The sequence below is a fragment of the Haliotis asinina genome, chromosome 7 (genome assembly GCF_037392515.1).
Source record: "Haliotis asinina isolate JCU_RB_2024 chromosome 7, JCU_Hal_asi_v2, whole genome shotgun sequence".
NCBI lineage: Eukaryota > Metazoa > Mollusca > Gastropoda > Lepetellida > Haliotidae > Haliotis > Haliotis asinina.
The window spans coordinates 21,291,004-21,313,984 of NC_090286.1; the positions used below are offsets into that span (position 1 = coordinate 21,291,004).

The window sequence follows — 22,981 nt, forward strand, 5'->3', positions numbered from 1 at the left end:
TGCCGTTGTCATGGACATCCAATGATAGATGTGGGGGAAAAGCCCTTAAGCAGTTGAACTAACTGGATACAAATATCTAGTCGTATCTAGTCGTATCTATTCGTATCGTTTCTTGCCTGCCCAAGGGACTCGTCGCTGTACAAATATCTAGTCATATCTAGTCGTATCGTTTCTTGCCTGCCCAAGGGACTCAACTCTTCAAAGCTATTTGTGACACTGTAGACAACTGGGATGCATAGTGAATTATGGTGCCTGAAATGACTGTGCTGTCAGTGTTTCTTTCCAAGTTAGGACAGGTTGTATCAATCTATGCTGGTGGTTATAAACACCTTAACGTTAAGTATGAAGTCATCAGATTCAGAGACTTGCTTATTGCTATATCAAGGTGCCACAGCAGCATAGGTTGTTTATAAGAATATCACTGGATCGTCAGGACCCAAATCATCATCATACCACAGGAATGCTGCTGGTGATTTCAGATCGAAAGCAACACACACACATGGTCATAAGGTGTACTTACCAGAAACACACTTGACCAGTAATCGGTATTATATGTTTCATGAAGTTTATACAGAATATATAGTATACATTACAGTAATACATTCAGCATTCCAAAACAAAAATTCAGTTCGTCAGACATTGCTAGTTGTAGCATAATGTCATTTCATCAGATCCAAAGTTTGTCATCGAACTGAACCTGCAAGGATTACAACTGGGTAAAAAATTCATAATAATAATATATAGCAACATCAGCCTAGAATCAAGACCTTAACATTATGATTATGGGAAGGGTTTTGTGGCTTATATTTCAACAGGATCAACTCATTACATAACTTCTACCATAGGTCACTTACTAGACAAAACTTTTGCTGGACTAACAGAGTCGCTACTTTGATGTCTTTGAATGTCAGAAACTTATCAATTTAGACTGCTGCTGTTGAAGGTTAGATTGCTAAGATTCCATTTGGCAATATGTTCCTGATAAGATAAGACTTGTTTGTTGTTTAACACTGCAGTCGGCAATATTCCAGATGTATGATGGCCGCCTATAAACTATTGTCCAGACAAAACAGTGATTCCTACAACACGTTGTACCATTGAGATATGAAGGCACACAAGTGACCAAGTCACCTACTGTGTCCACCCAATCCATTATGTCACCTTTTACCAAAGCCTAGATTATTGGGAACCCTGTCTAGCATAGCCTACACGTAGGACATCTCAACCACCTTGGTTCTTATAGTAAATGCTACTTGTACAAATGTAGGTTGTAGTGTATGTTAGGGTTTCAGGTGAAGTAGTATACAGCAGTGTGTGATCAGTACATGTGTGTGGAGTTCAACAGTTTAGATGAATGTAGTGTGTCACATGAACTGTAACACATCTGCTATATATGTTTATATATTGTCACTAAATCAGTATCCGTGGTATTAAGTTTTAGAATAGCTAGGGCTGTTTCAACAGGTGTTTGTTTATTAACCACATCTCATTGTAAGAGATGGGACTTTGAAGCTTTTGTGTGAAAGGGCCAGGCTTTGACTATAGTATACATGTAAATGAAAATATGTTGTTATTGTCCTTACTTTCAGTGAAAAAAGACATTTTCCAGACACTCAAAGTGATTTAGTGTAGTGTTATGTGCCACTGTAAGTTGGTTTAATTCCCTTGACCATGAAATGAACTTGAATGAATGTCAAGTTAAATGTTGCCTATGTATGAAATGTGATCAGGAGCTACTGCAACTGTAGAAGCTGCCTGTGAATTTCACCTCACCCCATCCTACTACCTTAATCACCTCACTTTACTCACTCCACTGACGTAGCATACTTTTATATGGAAAGTGGCAAAATACTGACCTTCTCAAACTTTTTAGGTGTTGAACTTGATCATTATATTCACTGGGAATGGAAACTAAATCAACCATATGAAATTTGCTCTTCATTTGAGTGGTTAACAGCTGTTAACAGCATAGATTATTGTTGAACCCTCTCTAAATGTATGTTAAAATGTTTACGAAATTCCTTTATTAAGGAGATATTCCAGATATCACATTTTGAACATATAACAGATTTTGACAATGGTAGTCGAATTCCAGGCCTCACTTCTTTAATGCCAAGGGTAAGTTTTTTCCCCCAGTGTGGATCTGTTCCCACGAATGAGGAGGTTTCTTTTCATGAATTTAACTTTTGCTGCCTGTGTAATTTAATTTTGAAACCATTATCTTGGTGGGTGCAGTGCTCAGTATTTAAGCCTCAAATGCCAGAAATTTTATGTCTTTTTCTTTCATAACCATTAATAATAGATCCAACAATACCAGCGCCAGTGAATTTCTTTACTTAATTATCCAACAAGGTTTATTTCAGTTTTATTGAAGTTGATTCTCACAAACTTTTTTCAAATGCATTTTGTTGTGTTTCAACTTGATCATTTCGTTTATAATTAGAAGTCCGTCTTTGCATTGTCAAATAAAACCTCTTTCATTCTCTTGATCAAATTCATGTTTTAGTGGCGGAAACTGTCATTACAAACTATAACGTTAAATCTTTTGAGAACTGGAGCACGATGGTTCTTGATCCGTCCATGAATAAAATGGTTTTGATCGTAAGGTATTAAAGGGAGAACATGCTCGCAGCTAGTGTTAAGATTGAAGTCATACATTTCTTTGAACTGATGTTCATGCTTTTGACTGAACAGAACAAAAAGCCAGAGGAAGCTCTGATCGTGGGAATATTTCCAAAGAGGATAATTGTTATCAAACTTGTGGAGAATAAAAATGTTTTCACAGTTAGGGCGATGTCAGATTTGTTCAAATAAAAGTTCTGAAAAAAAATGAGGAAGGAATCTTGTGTAATTATGGGTAATTATAGTAGCCATCCTTTGATGATGAAAACTGTTAATAATTAATGATTTAATTGATGTATTTCCTTTGAAACTTAGGCACGTAGGTTTCTAAGATAACATGAACTGAAATTTGAACTGTTTTGGTGGACAGTAAGAACATTATTTCTTAAACAATGCAATTTCTATCGTTTGATAACAAATAATAGCATCAAACATTCAGTATACAAAAATTACAATTTTTGACATTCAGAGAACAAAAACCACAAGCTGAAAATCATTTGCCAGGGTGATGAGCAGGTGAGTGCAGTACGTCCTTCACCCTGATGCAACTGAACCGATGGTGTGAATTATGAATCAATCATTTGAAGTGGACTGTATTGATGTTTGAAATTACTTATCGCCAATGTAATGTATTATGACCCATCACAGTCCCAGCACCAAACATCCTTCACGTTGATAGATGTAGCAACCAAATCTGCGTGTCAGAGTAATCCATTTGTTTCAATCAAAGCCAGACTTAACCATTAGCGGTATTATATTTACCATTTACATGAAACTTCGTTTTACAATTGCATTGAAAATGATGAATTTGGAAAACAATGCAATGCATTTTGTAAAAGGATACTGTTGATATTTCAAGCTGTCATTTTGCTTGCTATTTTGTCAGGTACGGCAGACACTTCATTTTGCCTTTGTTGGTTTAATTTAATTTTTGACCTTGGCTTAACATGACTCATTGTCTGAGAATTTCAGCTTTAGTTCTTAGTATCATGAAGTTCGCTTAATTTTTAAGTGCATTTTTATGTAATAAGATATTAAGATACTGCACATGACTTGTTTTCTATATATAGAAAATGGTCTTTTATACATCCATCATCCATCCATTTGTCAATCCATTAGCTGTATTTTGTTGGCTTTCTTCTTTTACAAAATCAATCCTGTATAATTTTGAACAAGTCCAAAGGTTATAAGTGAAGCTTCAGTCCATTTGACTTTAATGGACATTTTAAGAACATATCTTGTCTGGGAAAAAAAGCTCAGTGATAATTTGGACACAGTTTACTGACATCAGGTGACATTGATATTATTCTGCCATTCATTTTTGAGGAATTGTTTTTTTTCAGCAGTGATGGATTTGTTTATGAGTAAAGGGCGAGGCATATTTCTTGTGTGGTTGATGAAGGAATAACTATCATGAGTGAAAATTACCCTGAAAGTGCTTTTGTGGTTTCTAAACGTTTCAGAACGTTTCAGACCACTGGTGTTCATTGAAATTGGTTTGCCTGGGAAATGGTTTGTGATGGCAGTTACATATTACACTCAGTAGCAATAACTATAGTAACCTCAGTCTACTGTGGACATAATTGTCTGCTTTGGAAGGTTTGCATTGCAGATATTGAATAATACTTCAAGAATAATACATTTGGTGTATGTTACAATTGTAAGTGTACCTTCTATGGAGAATGCACAGGATCAGAATATACAGTGAGGCATAGTTAATCCAGACTGTTCATTTCTTATCAGATGATAGTGGTAATGGATTTACCAGACTAATACCACATTGAAATATCATATATCAGGTAATGTGCACTCATATATGATACTCTGGGATAACCAAACTGAGGCTAATGTTTGACTGTACATGGACCAAATATTTTGTTAATCTCTTTGTGACACATGAGGAAAATTACATCTTTAATAGCCTTCATATCCCAAGTAGCATCAGTGTTTGTCTTTAAGCATGGCTGAGTAGATGTGACATTTAACATTGCAAAGGCACATCACTGAAGAAAACTATGTTGCTGATACCACACACTTCACTTCTAAAACATCTTGTAACAACCCGAGTCATTTTTGTACATATTTATATTTATTGCTTATTGTTAGAAGATGACACAGCACTAAGGTTGATGTGTGAATTATCTTAGCTGCACAGTTATATGTAGATGTCCTCCAGTGTAGTTGCCACACATCTGCCTCATGTCATGGTGAAAGTATGTCAAATCATATCAAGATGTGATAACAACTCTAATTACAGCAATTAAGTAATTATATTATAATTTCCTGCATTCAATCATAAATAATGAGTAATTATGACTTGTCTCTGATTTAGTTTGTTTTCTTGCAAAGATCAAGTCTATGTATGTGCAAGAATATGCATTGTATTGAAGCCACTGATGTGTTAGAGATTCAGCTGTGATACAGATTACATTGTCGGTATTAGGTAACCATGCTTGTTCTAGAATGATGGGATATTGTCTCTTCATGAAATGCGAATGCGTTCATGGTGTTCATGGTGATTTTGACATTAGCAGTTCTATTTCTGATCAAATACCCCAAGTATTTATCAAGTGTAAGGTTGAGGACATGTTTGTTTGCTGCTACAGCCTGATGTTTTTTTGTGGAGGCGTCATTATGTGATGGTGTGTACCTTGTCTGAAACCTTCAGACCTGTAACCTGTCTCCAAGTTGTACTTACAGATTTACAGTGTGATTATCCCCTTTACACAGCCACTGTTTAGTGGCACTGAAAAATCTAACATACACTTATATCTGGTAATGATGTTTGTTTTGAGTTCATATTTTGATTGTTTTGCAATGATCTTGACCATCATCACTTCAATATATATTTTTAACACCTCGTTCTTTACCTCTAATTTTATGAGACTGACATGTCAAGCTTTTGACCCCAGAAATGGTATCTTGAAGAGTTATTTTTATTTTATTCTTATCTCATTAAATTACAAAAAAATAATTAAAAAACATGCATTGTCATGTGCAGCGATTTTAAGAATCCAATGTCACAAGCATGTGTTTATCAAACACATTCAAATTGTGATGTTACACAAAATGTGATCATTAAGAAGGTAAGCAGATACTATCCAATTGTTGGCACCTGTCCCAAACACATCATTGTCTCTGTTAATGTTCATTCTTTTTTTGTTTTAAATTTGCACTGTTTACTTTCAATGGGGGAGGTTGGGTAGCCTAGTGGTTAAAGCATTCAGTCATCACGCTGAATACTTGGATTCAAATCCTGACATGGGTACAATGTTTGAAACAAATTTCTAATGTCTCCCTTGTGATATTGTTGCAATAAAAGCAGCGTAAAACCACTCATTCACTCACTAACCCACTCACCCACCCATTCATGTCTTTTGTGAAACATTTACTTTTATTCATTTGACTTTTTTTTTACAATTTTATGCCTTTATGATGATTCAAGTTTCAATGATGTTAATTTCTGTTGTGTAAAATTTGATCTGAAGCATCTTACATGTGTAAAGTAATCTGTTACAATATCTGTGTAATCTCAATATATAAAGGTTTTATTCTTTTTTGGCTACACTATGGTTCTAAGACATATTGTTGTAAATTGTTTGACTGATCATTACTTGACGTATGTCATTGTCTTGGAATTTGTTATCAAGTCAAATATGTGCCATCCATTTTTCATTTCCATTGCAGTGTTACTGTGCATAAATATTTTTGGTGATGTGCACACAATTCAGGTAATGAGAAACAACTGAAATGAGATAGATAATTCAGTTACCTTCCCCTTCAGTCTACAGTTAAGAAAGCAAAAACAGTTAGTTGCAAAGCAGATACATGTCCCAGTGAAAGTATGTCTCTTCTCCTTGGTAAATGGGACCTGAAATTCCAGCAAATGTCAAGCACATCCTAGAAAGTAGTGCACTTGCTGTTGTTTCTTTGCCATTCAACATGCTTGTGTTCATTTTCATCTTCAAAACAGATGTGCCAAGCAAATGTGCAGAATGTAATGGAATAAAAATGACAGGCAAAACCAACATATTTCTCCATACTTCTAGAGAAAAGATTCCTGATTTTGTAAAACATCTGGCAAACTGTATCATCTTAAACTTGTGACAGTTCATCCATCACCCCCAGGATGGGAAGTGAACTCTTCTAGAAATTGCATTAGAAGAATCCATAAATAGATTTAGGGATGGCTTTGTCGTTTGAAGTGGGTTCTTAGTGTTAGGGGAGGCACATTCTCAAAGGGGTGTCAGACATGGTTGTTTTTGCACAACACTTGGTTAATCTCTATTAGATGTTATAGCACTTTGAAAATGCCCAAGTGGAAGCTCACTTCACAAACTGATGTGAAAGGTATAATCAAATTATTCTGTTAACTTTACTTGAATTCTTTACATTAGGGACAGTTTGGGTCTAGAGGGTCTCGATATTGCGAGAAGCTATCCTATGATGTGACACACTATGTGATTTTCTATTTATAGTTTGTGTTTTCTCAGTTTCGTATTCATGCAACATGAAAGAATGATGGTATTGTGAATAAATCATTCATTCTTCATACAAAGAATAAGGAGGGTTGAGAGAAATTAACTCCTTTGTTCATTTCCCATAAGTGACAAAAGGACATGGAAAACTGTTTGCTATGCAGTTCTCTGTCTGATAAGTTCTTGAAGTCTGCATTACTTAAACTAAATGCTTTGTAGTGGTTGTGTTTACTTAACAAAGACAAACATGACAGATGATTTTGTATAACTGGCCATATGTGAATTAGCCAAAACTTTTGAAATTCTCATCAACTCTCATTTTAACAAACAGTACTGTCTCAAAGCAGTATCTCATTGCATTAACCATGTGATTCTACTGTAGCTGTTTGTATAGACATAACAATTTTTGCAAGTTTTTGCTGTAATGTTTCATGAAGTCAGATCTCTATTTTGCTTGCAAATCGCTAATGTCACATAATTCTCAACTCACACACTGTCATATATTCATTCTTTTCCATTTAAACAACACACATTTCAGAAAAACTCGGTATACTAGAACTTGATGCATTGAACAGAAATGTGTTTACAAGATCAGTCGCTGCAAGTGCGATTTGGTTTAAAACATGCCATCACACAAGTTGGGCAGATTGCACCTCATGCTTTTAACCACATTGTTTCTGCAACAGTCTTGATTCTGATTGGATTCTGCCAACATAGTTGTAATTCAATTCATTTTAAACATTTGATAATTTTCATTAAAATATTTTCATCAAAATATTTTGTAGGCTAAGAAAAAGAAAATCACTGAGGAAGAGGATGCACTGTTGAATGACCCTGATCTTGACCTTAACAAAGAGGTGAAGGACATTGGGGACTACATCCGAGATCGCAAAGAAATGCTCAACCAGATGTTCAATGCTGTTCAGGGAGCAAGTCTACAAAGAGCTTTACCAGATGTTTTGAAGGTATTCAGTCCCATGTTGTTCTATGTATTGCTCTTTGACTTATCATTGTTGCATTGTTGAGTTAAATGCCATTGTGGCAAATTATATTGTGCCATCATGAGTAGAAGAAAAGTCAAGTTGAAGACCAACTAAAGTAAGAGGTGTGAACAGCATAACACCAACAGAACTATGAGATATGAAGAGCTGAACACCAAGTAGAGAAGATGTAACCAGCTGAACACCAAGAGAAGTAGATGTAAACTGCTGAACACCATCATAAGTATTAGATGAAGAACAGCTTAACACCAACTGAAGTAGGAGGTGTGAACAGTTGAACACCAATTGAAATAAGAGGCGCAAACAGCTGAACACCAATTAAGAGAGATGTGAACTGGTGAACACCAAGACAAGTAGATGTGAACAGCTGAACATTATTAAGGGTAGGACATGTAGACTGCTCAACACCAACTGAGGTAGGAGATGTGAACAGCTTAACACCAGCAGATGTTTACAGCTGAACATCAACATAGATGTGGATTGCTGAACACCAACTGTAGTAGATGTGAACAACTGAGCACCACCTTAAGTAGGAAATGTGAACTTCTGAACATCAATAAAAATAGATGTGAACAACTGAAGTCATAGGTGTAAAACACTGCCAAAATCAGTAATCTTGAAGATCTGCAAATAGTGAAGGAGACTATGTGAACAACTGAAACACTGCCAAAATCAGTAAACATGAAGAGCTGCACACTACCAAAGCAGTATGCATGAAGAGCTGAACTCTGCCTGACCAGTAGCCTTGACCAGCTGCCCATATACAACAGTTATTAATGTCAGGTGCAGATTCACTCCCATATATAGAGCTTGGAAAGTTGTGTATGCTATAACATTATGTTATAGTTCGCACTTAGAACATGACATTGAAAAATCCAAGATATGAAAAGAAGAAAAAGCTGAAATAACTCTGCTAGAAACTAGTTTTAACAGATAACAGATATAACAGAGTAGAGGAGATTAATGGCTGATATTGTGACATTTGAACTAGTCTAAGACAGGAGATGCTATCATCACTCATTATGCTTAGATAGTCATGTGACATTTTATGAGTGCAAGATAAAATGCTGATGTCTGGAATAGAGGTAGTTAAGATGTTAAATTGTAAAATTTAATGTGCTTGAACATTCCAAGAGGAGTATCAGTATTTGTTCTGTATATTTGACATGATGTTTCCCTGCAGTTTCAGCAATGCAACTGATAAGATCGTGGACTCATCTTATAATCTTTGAGACTAGATGTCAGTCAGATAGAATGATTAAGATGGAATTGTAACTGCAAGAGAACTAGTATGTGTACACAAATATTCTTGTGTTAGTTGAAGTAGAAACCTACTGCTCTGTCTGAATATTTATTGAGAACCGTGAAAGTAGAGACTGACAAAGAATACTGCTGTTTAAACATATAGTCTTTCAGTCTGCTCTGTGCCTCTTCCCATGCACCTCAGACAGTAAAGTGATGTGTTAATGTTTGACTGAAAATCCAACAGCACCTTGATATACAGACAAATTTCTCTTCCTGTATGCCTTGGTAATAAGCTATCTGCTGTTAACTCTTTAATGAAGTAACACCACATAAAATTCTGGGAATTGAAGAACTACCAGTTGCTTGCTCAAGTTATCCAAAGCTCAAAATACTCCAGCAATTTGGTGCTCTACCACTTCCAGTGAAAGATCTTCAAATTAAACTTCATTAAAGGCTAATCTTACTGAGCAATAAACAGAATTTGGGCACACAGAAGGAATTTATCCCAACAGGAAAATGTTGGGTAGAAGTAGTCATAATAAAGCCTACCTCTGGATATTTTCCCAATTTCAAAGTCTGGGCATGGGCTGTAAGTAAGCTGAGGAATGAATTAAATTTTAAGATCAAAAGATCAGAGTTTGCCCCATGGTGTTCCAATCTTGGTGGCAGATGGTTCCTATACCTACATAACCGTGGATCTTGTTCATATCAAATACCACTCATTTAACTTGGGTACCACTGTAGCCTGACTTTTTCCCCAGGAAATAGGATTGGAAAACAGTGTAAACATATTTGGTTGCCTTTTTTATGACTGACCTTTTCCCTGGTAGCATTAGGTTCAAACAGTTCAAGAGTTAACTGGTATGTTAGTGCTCTGGGATTTTGTCCAACATGTTCAATACAAGTGAAAAGAAAATAATTCAGTCAGTATTGATGTCAGTCCTGTTTGGAATGGCTGTGAGATACATAACAGTTTGCTATTGAGGCTTTTCTTTTGTCTGTACTTACATGCAGAACATTGATTTTATGTGGATGATTATATTAGAGGTGGATTCACTTTCACACTGTATGAGATTGAACATGTTGAACAATTAACAGTTGATGTTAACATGTTGTAGTGAATGGTTATGACCCTTGTGCAATTTCTTTCAAATTCTGTGTACCATGCAAAGTAACAAATTTAGCAGTTGTTTAAACCTGAATCATGCATTACATGTAGAAGTTACATGTGTAACAGGTAGGATGTAACACTAACAGATGGGTAGAGATAGGAGCATAGAAAACTCCCATGAAAAACATAGTAAAACCAGTGAATGTATTTTATTTGTTTCTTGTGTAAAACCACACTCAGCAATGTTCTCATTATATTGTGGCAGTCTGTAAATAATCTGTCTGGACCAGATAGTTCAGTGATCAACATCTTCAGCATTGATTTATGCAATTGGGATATGATGAAGTATGTCAACCAAGTCAGCGTGCCTGTCCACACAGATCCCATTATGTTAGTCACGTTTTGGGATAAGCATTGGTTGCTGAAGGCCAGGTGTATCTCAGATCTTCATGGGTATGGTGAATGTATAAAAGATATCATTCTTTACCCTACTTCAGGGAAAAAAACCCCAATCCCCACAAACTTCTACAACTGAATGCTACTCATGCATTATTCCAGAAGAAGAACACATTTGTTACAATGACTAAGTAATGAAATCACTGATAATAGCAATGATGACAATCCAGTTCTGGCCACATAAAACAGCATGCTTGAAACTCCCATACTGTGCTAAGATATTCATAACACATATGAGTGTCCTGACACTGAGTGATGACAGAAAGACATCTGTGACAGTTAAGATGACAACAGGTGTTCATGAGATACTAAAGTGTATCATGTACTCTTCAAGTGTGAAGGTATAGGTCAATGTCAGTGCATTGTCTATAATTGTTCATCTGTGATAAGACATGTAAGATTAGAACATGAAGTAAACCTCGTCTACCAAACTGTTTCTCAAGTTCATTGATTGGCATTTTTTTTGTGACAATGTGGATTGTTTGGTATCGTGAACCTAGAACACTGTATGCTGTATGTAGTCATTTATGCAATCTGTTGACAGCTTCCAAAGATTGTCTGCTTCATTAGCTTGTCTTGTTTCAAGATAACATTGAAATAAATTTATTAGAAGTTTAACTGCAGTCATTGGCTGTTGTAATTTATTATTCATTTGGGATATTCAGTTATCGGCTAACTGGCCATAAAAATGTGTCAGTTTGGCTGTTATACTGCTTTAGATAAAAGATTTGAATTCATATATTGAAAGTTTTTTGTAGTTTTAATGCATTGAGTCAGAAAATAGATCCATTTGTTATGATCTTGGATTGATATGTCAGAATGCATTTATCAAACTCTACAATCATCTTAAGTAAAATGTTTTATATTGAAGGGAGATTAGAAACCTTTCATTTCAATGGAAGTAGGAAAATGTAGAAGATTTGGATGATTATCGAAATGTTGTGAATCTTTGTATGATATGAAAACATCAAGACAGTTCTATGAATTATAATGTATGTATACTCTGTGATGTGGTTTATAGGGCGTCTTGTTATATGCTTTTCAAACAAAATAAAACACATTTCTCAACAACAACTTATGCCTAATACCTATCTTAACTCACATTGTTTGGCATTAGCAGCCAATGAAAGATTCAGATCTATGTTTTTTTGTGAAAGATGGTCAGTATATTTCATAAGTTTAATAGCTTGATTGAGGAGATTTATTGGATAAAATGATTTGCTAGAACCCCAAATGTTATGAAAACTCTAATAGGATGCAGACATCATTGCTATAATTGTCAAGACTATACACATAATACCCTGGCAACATCAGCTTCATCACAATCATCAATATTGTCATAACTTTCTAGTCCAAAATGGCATAGCATTACATAAGTTCCATTACATAAGCATGTTGCACAATTCCTGTCATACTTGATCTACATTGTCTCCTTACCACTAACCATAAACAGAGGATAGACAGACATCAGGGGAACTTTATTTTCTTATTACTTATGCAGAATATGAAAAGATAAGATTATCTCCAATATAAAGCAATGCTGAAAAAAGCGTGTATCAGTTTAACTTTTTAACACAGACTTGTGAGCATACTTATCTGTATATGTTTTCAGAACTTGATGGTTATGTTCTGTAAGTTTGGACATAGATGTGTATCAGTGTCCTCTTAAATCATGATATGTATGAGTCTATTGTTTGTCATGTCCAGGGTTTATTTTTTTTATTGTAGAGCACAAGCAATCTTACCTCAAATGGGACCTGGAAAAGCCATTACAGTTCTCGAGTAATATGTATTGGTCAATAAAGCTAAGAAACGTGAAGTCAAAGTAGAAGAGTATTGTGAGAACACTTCTCGAGTTGATGACTAATACCTTTATTCTGAGATTTGGCATTACTTATCTGTGAGCTGAACATAAGACAACAAGGCTGTATGTTTGTTTTAAATCCTCACGACAAACTGAAATGGGATGACAAAAGAAGACACACAAGTTTCTGTCTTCAAGTTTTAGTAGGCGTGTAAAGATGTGATGGTACAGTATGCTGAAAAACAGCTGCCTAGATGATACATCTATTTACAACTGCTACAGTTGATTGCAGTGCACCGATTTGGCTTAGCTGTATCATGACACTATTCACATACTGTTCAACTTTTGGTGACGATATACAAAACTTGTTCAAATTATTTAACAGAATATCATGTTCTATTTCTTGTGACTTGACCTGGCTTACTATAGGTTCTGAGTCACCGGCTGCCTATATATGAAAGGAACAAAAGTAAATAATGTGGTCAAAGTCAGTGGCTTGGTTGCCTGCATGTCACTGTACCTTGACAAAACTGAATGTCACTTTAAATATCAAGCACTGGGCTGTCTGACACAGGTAATAGGTTTGGAAAAGAGCACACTGAATTGGTTTGGTCTACCTGATCATACCCTGATTCTGTGGATATTGCAACTGTGCAGAGTAGCATCATTTCAACATGCCAAAATGCAATAATTCTTACAAATCCTCTTCCTCTTGTACATTATTGTCAAAAATTCTGTATTTTGGCCACAGTCACACAAAACACATCTTCCGAATTCAAGTCCTATTCACTGTTAACTATTCATTGTCACCTACACATAGAATGTGTACTTTACTAAGAAAGTGTAATCCCAAATATAACTTATGTTACATTTGACCAGTTTCTAAATGGCATTTTGTAATCTTAGTCTGTGGCCATGAGAGCTGTGCCAGTTTACACTTATCAGAGGGTACATAAAATTAGGTGCCTGACTCTGGGGCATGGGTTTGAATCCCGGATGGGACTCCGCTAAAACAAAACTTGGTAGTAGGATTTGTACTTTACTAAGAAAGCGTAATCCCAAATATAACATGTTGCACTTAACTAGTTGCTAATATTACTGAACCACCACTCAGCATCAAGCTCTTGAGATAGTCATGGCAGAAAAGATTCTGTTCTGGGTGTGCTATAAGCAACATCAGCTTTTCAAACTGAGTTTGAAATCTTGAACTGAGAGGCTACTCAGCTTAACATCCAAAAAAATATGGCCAATATGGTCGTTGCTCTGTATCCACGACCATTATGAAAGCCAACCATTCAGTCAACACAGCAGGAGCAGATCAGCAGGAAACTATAGAGGATCATCTCAGACACAGTACTGTCACTGCATGTTTAGATCAAGGGCCCATCTTCAGCCTGTCACAGTTGATGCACTGATCTACATTTATACACATGCCTTCTGATCCACTGGAGGACAGTCTCCATCAAGCCAACCACAAGTGTCTGAAGTGTCCTTTATGAAGCAGATAGAACTGATCATTTCATGCAAAGACCCAGGCAAAGTCAGGAGAATCTGAATTTCTTCACAGGCTGGAATATGCAGGATTTCAAACTCCTGTTCCTTTTCTTAGAACATTTTTACACTTTTGTGGCCAAGTTATGCTCATAAAATCATACACCATGCTTCTGATAATTTGTCAAAAGTGAAAGAATGAATGTCTCCCTATACCACAACTGAAAGGAACATTATTTTCAGTCACTTCCTGGATGAAGTACTCATTAAGCCAGATCATTCATCTAACATCAGTGTCAAGTTTCTTTTAACTGACAAAAACACCATGGATACTGGAGTCAACTAGTGTTTGTAGCTGGAACCTGCCCTACGATGCAATCACTACTAGATGAAGGTACAGTTCACACTCCATGATCCATCTTGATGAACCTGGTAATAACCATAAACAATCGACTAGATAATCCATATGCAAGGAGATCTGCTATCCGCACAAGCATTGATGCATATCAAAACTCCTACTGTCCTGGATACACTCAAGAGTGTGGCAGTGTTTCAGTCCATTACAGTGAAAAGGTTGGCAGCATCACTGGAGGTGAGAAGGGATACTACAAAATGTTGTCAAGATACATTTGGCTGTTCAGGTTCATTGTTTGTCACCCACATGACAGCTTTGCTAGCAAACTCGTTTGGAGGAAGTACAACCCTATTGGGAACATGATTACACGATGCCATTTAGAAAGTGGTCAAATGCAACATATGTCATATCTGGGATTTCACTTTCTTAGTAAAGTACAAATTCTAGTACTTTTGGGACTCAACCAAAAAAGTACTAGAATTTGTACTTTACTAAGAAAGTGAAATCCCAAATATGACATATGTCCCATTGGGAATGATTCCAGTCAGATCTTTCTGAAGAAGCATAGAAGTTTGCCATCACTCCAGTCTGATTAATAGACAAGGTAAAAGAGATGCCAGAGTTGGAGTTTGCAGCAAAACATATATTGTAGCATTACAACCATTCATTTTGTCACTTTTGGCATGGAAATATCGATTTAGAATGCTGACTTGCAACAGAACACCCGCTCGGGGTGCAGTGAGAAGACGTCTTTTTCCCTACAACTAAAACTGGGCAGGTAAGTATCTAACAAAACGGTACAAGCTTTTCTTTCCCCACTCTCCTGTGTTTGTATTTCTATCAGAAGGTGGACACTTGGAAGGAACTAACCTAAAGGATGGCATTAGGTCTAGCCATTGGCAATCTTCTAACAAAGATGAAGATATGAGAACAAAAGTCCCCAAGTGATTTTACTCTCCTGTATTTTTTGTTCCCATTAAGACCTACACGAAGATGAAGACAAGATGATAGTAGACAATCAAAGTAGACCTCAACCAGTCCTTTCCACCACCCAAGCTCCAGATTTCAACACATCCAGAAACATTCAAGAGACACACACAATCATCACTCTGATTTGCTTTGTCCAAGCAAAGGAGAACACATTCATTGAGGTCTGTTTACAGATGTGTCTATTTCTTGGACACCTACATAATCCAATCTCTACAATTGACAGAGTAAGTTCTTCCATTTGAAACAACAGCATAACTTGGGTTGTAGGCCAGTGACTAGTCCTATGGTAACAGGCATTTTAAACAATCAGTGTTGTTAAGATAAAAGAACTCAAATCCAACATTATGCAATAAAACATTTTCAATGCTTTTGAGGGCACAATTATGGTCAGATAACTAGAAGAGTTTTCCACCATGAACCAATCCCCATGTCTTGGGCCACTGGGACATAACTGTTATATAAACTATCACTAGATCACAAGACCATTTATGGTATTCAATGCTGTGTCTTACATTCATCTACAAAGTCATAGGATGAGCATAGAATGAGATGTTTATCTCTTGTGAGACATGCTTAGACAAAGACATTATTAAAGCAATGGTTGAAGGATTGGTAAATCATCTGTAGAGTCTTCCCATGGCTATTGCTAAGAGCCTTGGCATATAGTATTGCATCCCTGAATATAGTTTTGGTTGAACAGTTGATATCCAGTGGACAGTGGAACACTCATGGCATCTGTTTTTGTGACATTCAAAATCTGCAGTCTCAAAAGTAGGTAAACTTTTGATTATTGAAACCTTCAGTGCAGTTTACATGGAAACAGACAAAGTAGGAGTGATATGCTGGTAATTAGGACTGTAAGTGATGCCAGATTCAAATAACAAAAGGTTCTGAATGTGACTGGAAGTCACATAAGAACTGCAAGTGAAGCTTCATCTGGAATCACTGTGTTGTCACAGAAATAAAGTTAGCAGAGGTGATGTTAGACACAGGAAATAACCCTAAGGTGTGGAAATGACAACACAGTCAGAAGAAAAAGTGACATTATGATTAATTTACTGGAAGTGATGTCAGGATTATATATTGTCATGGTCTAAAAATGACCAGAATTGACATTGTTAACAATTCATTTGTTCAACTTGGAGAGAAAGTGGCTTCATAAATGGAAGTTTGATCTACAGGATATGGCATGACAATAACAAAAAAATACATCGATGATTGATGGTTTAGATAGAACTACAGTACACTAACATCAGATGGGATGGGTTCTTTTTTTTTCGAGTGAAGATACCACTTTCTTGACTGCAATGAATCCACAAGAACATGACATTACAGTCAACAATACTGTGAGTACACCAAAACCTGAAGCAGAACCTTTTGGTATGTTCTGGGGGTCGTTGGGTAACTTAGTGGTTAAAGTGTCTGCTCGTCACGCTGAACCTGATTTGATACCTCAGATACAATGTGTGAAGCACATTTCTGGTATTCCGTGCTGTGTTATTTCTGGAATATTGCTAAAAGTGCCATGAAACTCACTCATTCTGGCATGTCCTAGCCTTGATGTAGCAGACATAGAGAAATCATAATGGCAGACAGATGTTCAGAGAGAAATGAGGTTTATTTACACCTTGACAAAGTGAAAAGCTGGATGCCTACCAGCAGTACTATTATCTTGACTGAAAAATTCTGGAGATTTGTTTTGTGTGAATGTGGTTGAAATCAAGAATTTATTGGCTTTTTTTATCATGTTTTTAATTCTTTTTACTCCTAATTATGTTTTTGTGTTTGTCAGCATAACATAGCAGTATTGATGGGTTTAACCAAAGTGGTCAATGTCTGGCAGCTATTTATTTGGTGCATCCCTTCAATGTTACGGTCATATAACTATCTCACTCACTCACTCCCTCTGGTCTGGAATTGAATATGCAGGTGTCCTGTACTGTTGGAGTATTGCTGACTAGAGTGAAACAACAAACTAACCTCAAGTATTCAATGTTGATGTTTTATTTATTTTAATTCAGCTCTTACGTAAGAAAGTGTATGTTACCCCAATCTCCTTGTATCTTTTACTTCATTTTTTTCCCTGTTTTTCCATATTTTTTTGTAAGTAATGATCATGTTCCATATTGATAGGTGATCTGTCAGTTCTTTGGTTTGATCAGTGCCAAATTGTACATGATTTGTATTTCTTGCAGTCAGTATATTACAAAGAACTAAAGCAATGGCTCATCTTCTTGTGATAGTGATGAGACGCAACTATGTATATATTCCTCTAGTTATGCAGGATCATTATTTCTTTTTCACTTGAAAGCGTGTTGAAAGACAAAGGTCAGAGTTGATTATAAGGAGTTGTTTGAAGGATATGAAAGGTGGACATGTCCGGTGATAGTCCAGACAGATACGCAATCAAACTTTCATGATCCACATACTCAAACTGCATCGTTATTGATAAAAGCCTCTTTTATACAATCCACATTTCCATATCGGGAAGTTTTTCTGACCGTTGATCTTATTCGATGATCTGGAGCAAATAATCATTCATATTTTTTCCTATAAATTATTTCCACCTTTTTGCCCCTCTTGTTTCTGTTTTGAAAAAATGCATATATCTCATCTTGGTGCGATAAAAACGCAGATGTGCGCTCAGGTTTTTATCTGGTAACCCTGTTGCTATATTCTGCCGTCTACTGTTTGATTGGGAGTTCTGATCACGTAACCTCCGTTGAAAAATATCTTTTTCGCATGAGAGCTTGCGGCAGAGGAGGGCCGCCTTGTGTGTCCGGTAGCTGTCCAGACAGAGTTTTTAATGAAATTTTCATAAGGATATTGCCTTGCTTTGCGCCCAACTTAAATATTGATCTGTCGACTGCTCTAGTCGCTAGCCTTCAGTGACTAGAAATCAGAGCTGCTTGCCTCACCAAGAAAAACAAATGAATCATGTCACGAATTGGAATCATGTCATTTTTAGTTATAGACGAATGGCAGGACTGAAATTAAATTTTGTACGAATAACAATGACAGGCGAAAGAAAATCTAATCCATAATGATAAGAGGGGAAACACGAATAGCCAAGATGAAACAGAACAACTAGCCTCGACAGAATTTGCAATTATCAATTTTAATTTAGTGCGGCTTTTGTTGACTTTTTTTTCAAAAAGCTCTTTTGACATTTTGATGAAAATTTTTGATGAATAGAAATTTGAAGTATTCAAATTGGTTAAAGTGGTCAAACATTATTTTTGCCAACAGACAAATGGCCATAGCTCAGAAAGGGATAACGCATCTGAAGATTTTGAAATGAAATTCTTTTATACTCCTTTGAAAAAAGTTGAGATGAAAAAGACTTAAAGATTTAATTGATTAAATTTTGCAGATTGTAGATGAAAAAATTCAGCGAATAAAATGAATGAGAGATATTCTCCCACAGATGTCCTTTTGGCATTCAGCGAAAATTAGCACTTTAAAAGAGCCAACGGATAAAAATGTAAAACACCACTTAAGCCCCAAGATGAAAAGAACTTTATGAATAAAATGGTACAACATGATTCCTTCAGCCTACTGCTTTCACAGCGGTGAATGGACAACATTTTTATGAAATCTATTAAGCATGTTCTCCCTAAAAATCAATACAACAGTGTTTGAACTGTACAAATAAAGAAATTTGCTGCCCGATCATAATTTGAAGACTGAATACGATTTCGTTTTTCAAAAAGATATTAATTTTCTATTTTTTTCCGAACCACTGAAATGACTTTTGATGTTAAATTAAATCAGCACCGAATTTGGAGAGCTTCTGACATGATTAATTGTGAGTTCTGTGATTGAATTCAGCAACTTTTATATTATTTTTTCTTTGAAAATTGGATAATGAAATAGGAGTGGAAATTGAAAATTGAAGTGGGGAGGGTTAGATGTTTCGTGCCGCAACTGACTTTATCAATCATATTTTAAGCCCAATTTTTCTCGCGAATAATCAAAAGACGAGCGATGCATACAAATAGAAGACCGGGTGAGAATACTCACACGTAAAAAATGCAAATAAACTTGTCAAAATTGTTTAAAGGAATCGTAGATGGTGAGATTACAAATATGAGAATTTGTTTCGGATGAGTAATGGTATGTGGCCAATGATATTATCATTTGCAGATGTACAAGTTTACAGATAACCACTTGTCCAAGATGCCCATTATAAAAACTGGCCTGAGGCCAAAGATGACAGAAAATATTATTTGCTGACCTGCACATTTGTTGGTGTAACTTGGCTGCTAATGACATAGCACCTGCAAAGGGGCAGTCTTATTACTTATACACAGTTCTCTTAGTCTGGGTAAAAATAGTGTGTCTACACCATGTCACGTTTTGTTAGAGAAAGCCACTGACGCAAGAATAACTTTAGCACAATTTTCACTTATCACATCCAAATTTGGGACTTTTGATCAGGCAGTGTCTTTTGATGTTGTAGTAGAACTGACATATTGTGCTAGTTAGCAACTTTGATGGAATGGAAATGACGTTTTAGTCTTAGGAGAAGAGATATAAGTTGATAGGTTTGTTTGAAGTTTTATTAAGGAAAGAACTGTATTAGAACAGAGAAAAATGGATGTGATCTTTAGGGATTCATATAGCTTAGGTAGACTATATTTGATGGAGAGGAAGGTTTCTTGAAAAATCATGACAGAAAAATGAAGAAGGATTAATGTTTCTGACTAACATGAACAGATTTGAATCGTAAATCTGAAAATTTCCAGTTCAAAACAGTAGACTCATTACCCTTTCCACCACTGACTAATAACATCAAATCTTCCATGATCTCACCTTCTCAATTATTTATTCTAGGAATCTTCTCTTTCATCTATGACCTTATGAACTTCTCCCAATACCTGTACAGTACTCTCTGTTGAAGATATCTCAAAGTGTATTGGTTATGCACTTGCCCCTTATTCTCTTCCCCAGTCTGTCTTCTTCTGGCATTCATACTATAAGCATTCATAATTCTGCTAATTACAACATTAACAGAGATTCTTGTCTCCTTTACTTACTTAGTATGGTAACCTATATATTGTCTATGCTGTGTTGGAACAGGAACTTCATGCTGTACTGCTCAGAACAATCTTCAGGCATGAAGTTAAACCTGATTGTCATGTAGTAACACCATTCTTGTGAAAAGAGCAATGTCAAATAAGGATTCATGGGTTCCAGTGTATGACCTGACTGATTGTTACAGAATAACATGGCACAGAATTGGTTATTTGTAAGTTATATTGATGTTCCTTTAACTAAAATAGTGTCTAAAACCTTCTCAGACTATGATGGACTGCAGTGATTGTGTCAGTTGCTGTTTATTTTTCAAACTAATCTGCAAGATTCCTTCTGAATGATGCTGAAGTTCCACTGGTTTTGCAAGGCTTGTGTGGTGTCATTCTACAATCTTTTGAAAAGGTGCATGCTGCAGGTGGATGAGTATGTTCATATGAAACCTGAGAAAAATAAGTCCTAAGTACCCTGTTATACCCCCCGGGTCATACCTACTGTTGACAATGGATTATATAGCAGGGTGTGAAGTCATCCCACAGATGACATCTTTACCATGTCAGCTTGGTGAAGGGGTTAACCTCTTTGATCATGTGGACGAAGCATCCACCTTCAGATCAGAAGGTCCATATTTTGAATTCCAGTACAGGGTTGTTGTTGCTATGCAGACATGGTAGCAACAGATTTGCATCTCAATGTCCACGCTGTATAACCTTCAGAATCTGATACAGTTGGCAAAACAGCTTAGCACACCTCTTTTGGAGGTGGTTCACCAAAGGCCTTTGCCTGGTCTGCTCTGCTCTTTCCACTGCTTTGACTGTTCAGCCTCTGGCTGATAATGTTGTACCCCATTCATCCATAGTTGCAAATAAATAAACAAAATCAGCAGGTTCCTTTCAAAACTACCGAGAAAATTCAAAGGAGGAGTCCAAAGTCTTGGAACCCAGTGTCATGAAACCTTTGTCATGTCCAATTTATTTCCTCAGAATATTGTCAAGCTTTTTCTTGAAGGAAAGTTACTGAATATATTTATGTAGGATACGTTTGTGGGATTTTGTGAGTCTTTTTTTATCATATGCATTTTCAAAAACAATTTCTTCATAAGAAGAATGACCATGCTGATCATGGTTCATCTTTGATGTTCTATCTTCCCTTCTTTAATGAGGCCCAGTAGACCCCTTCACAATGGAAGGAGCATCATCCCATAAAGTGGACACTATGTTTGCATAGGTGTCTGTTAGAGTTAGCGCTTTCAGTTGCAGATACTTGATGACATCATGGCAGACAATTTTGTCCATTTTCATCATGAGAGAGTGAGATATGTCACTCAGACATATGTTGCTTGTGTATTTGGATCAAGTACAGTCTGTAAGCTTGGGAATGATTGTACTTTACGATATAATTTTACGATAGTATGCCATTCATAGCTAGACTACAACTTCCAAAGCATAAAATGTGTTGTTGGCTGGGCTGTAAAACAATACAGATGTTTACTTGTTCAAGAAATCTAACACTACACATACTTACTTCATGTCTGCATTCCCATAAAAGTCTTCGGCATTTGTATTCTGCTATGATATCTGCAAGCCTCTTGCCCAGGTTCTGCTGTGTGAATCTCAGTTGTCCTATATTGTGAACTGTTGTCAGGAAATCACTTACTGTAGTCACACTTTTACACAAAATCTGTTGGATTTTTTATCTGTTATTTAAAGACAACTAATGATTCCTGAGGAAGCAGTTCTTTTCTTGTTTGCTTGGATAGGTTTGCTTTTCACTCTCATATCAACTTAGTTATCTGAATGTGTCATTTATCATGATTAAAGTTGCAGTCCTAAATGTATAAACTTATTCATAGTTGTATAACGTCATACATTTTAAAGCTTTACAATTCCATATGGGCTTTCAACTTTACGACAGAGTTTAGTCCATGTAGTTTAGAGTAAACTTCAGGAGCTTAGACATTTGACCAGCAGCGGAAGACTGTCATGGGACTCGCCACAGGTCAACCAGCATGCACAACTGTCCAAAGATCAATAAGTAACTGAATAAAAAGAAAACTAGCAAACTGTGAAAGTGTTCCATTCAGAGGGGTTGTTAGTATGGGTCTATTTTGGTATTTCTTCTCACAGTTTGACCAATTATACAACCAAGATTAGAGACAAAGTGACCAGTGTCCAATAAAACACAACTGTGGTGTCTTAATGATCACCTTGGAAGGCACATGAGTTTTGATGACATTCTGGTCACATACAGCTCAGATTATGTGTCTCAATCTAAAATGTGAAGATGGGAAAGATTTTGTTCAAGAAGGAAACTATATTTTTTACAGAAATAGCAATTTTGTGTTCAAACTTGAAAGTGAAAGTGGACAAAGGTAACAACCTTTAGTGGTCAGAC

At 36.2% G+C, this 22,981-nt stretch overlaps 1 protein-coding gene across 3 annotated transcripts in view; it reads left to right on the top strand.

Moving 5' to 3' along the window:
- The window catches only part of LOC137290481 (caspase activity and apoptosis inhibitor 1-like), a 205,405-nt gene that overhangs the window by 80,458 nt on the left and 101,966 nt on the right, over window positions 1-22,981 (top strand). For all 3 annotated transcript variants that reach the window (XM_067821450.1, XM_067821448.1, XM_067821449.1), the window contains one exon: window positions 7,886-8,065. In XM_067821450.1, coding sequence (XP_067677551.1) covers window positions 7,886-8,065 — 180 coding nt within the window. The remainder of the gene's footprint in view (window positions 1-7,885; window positions 8,066-22,981) is intronic.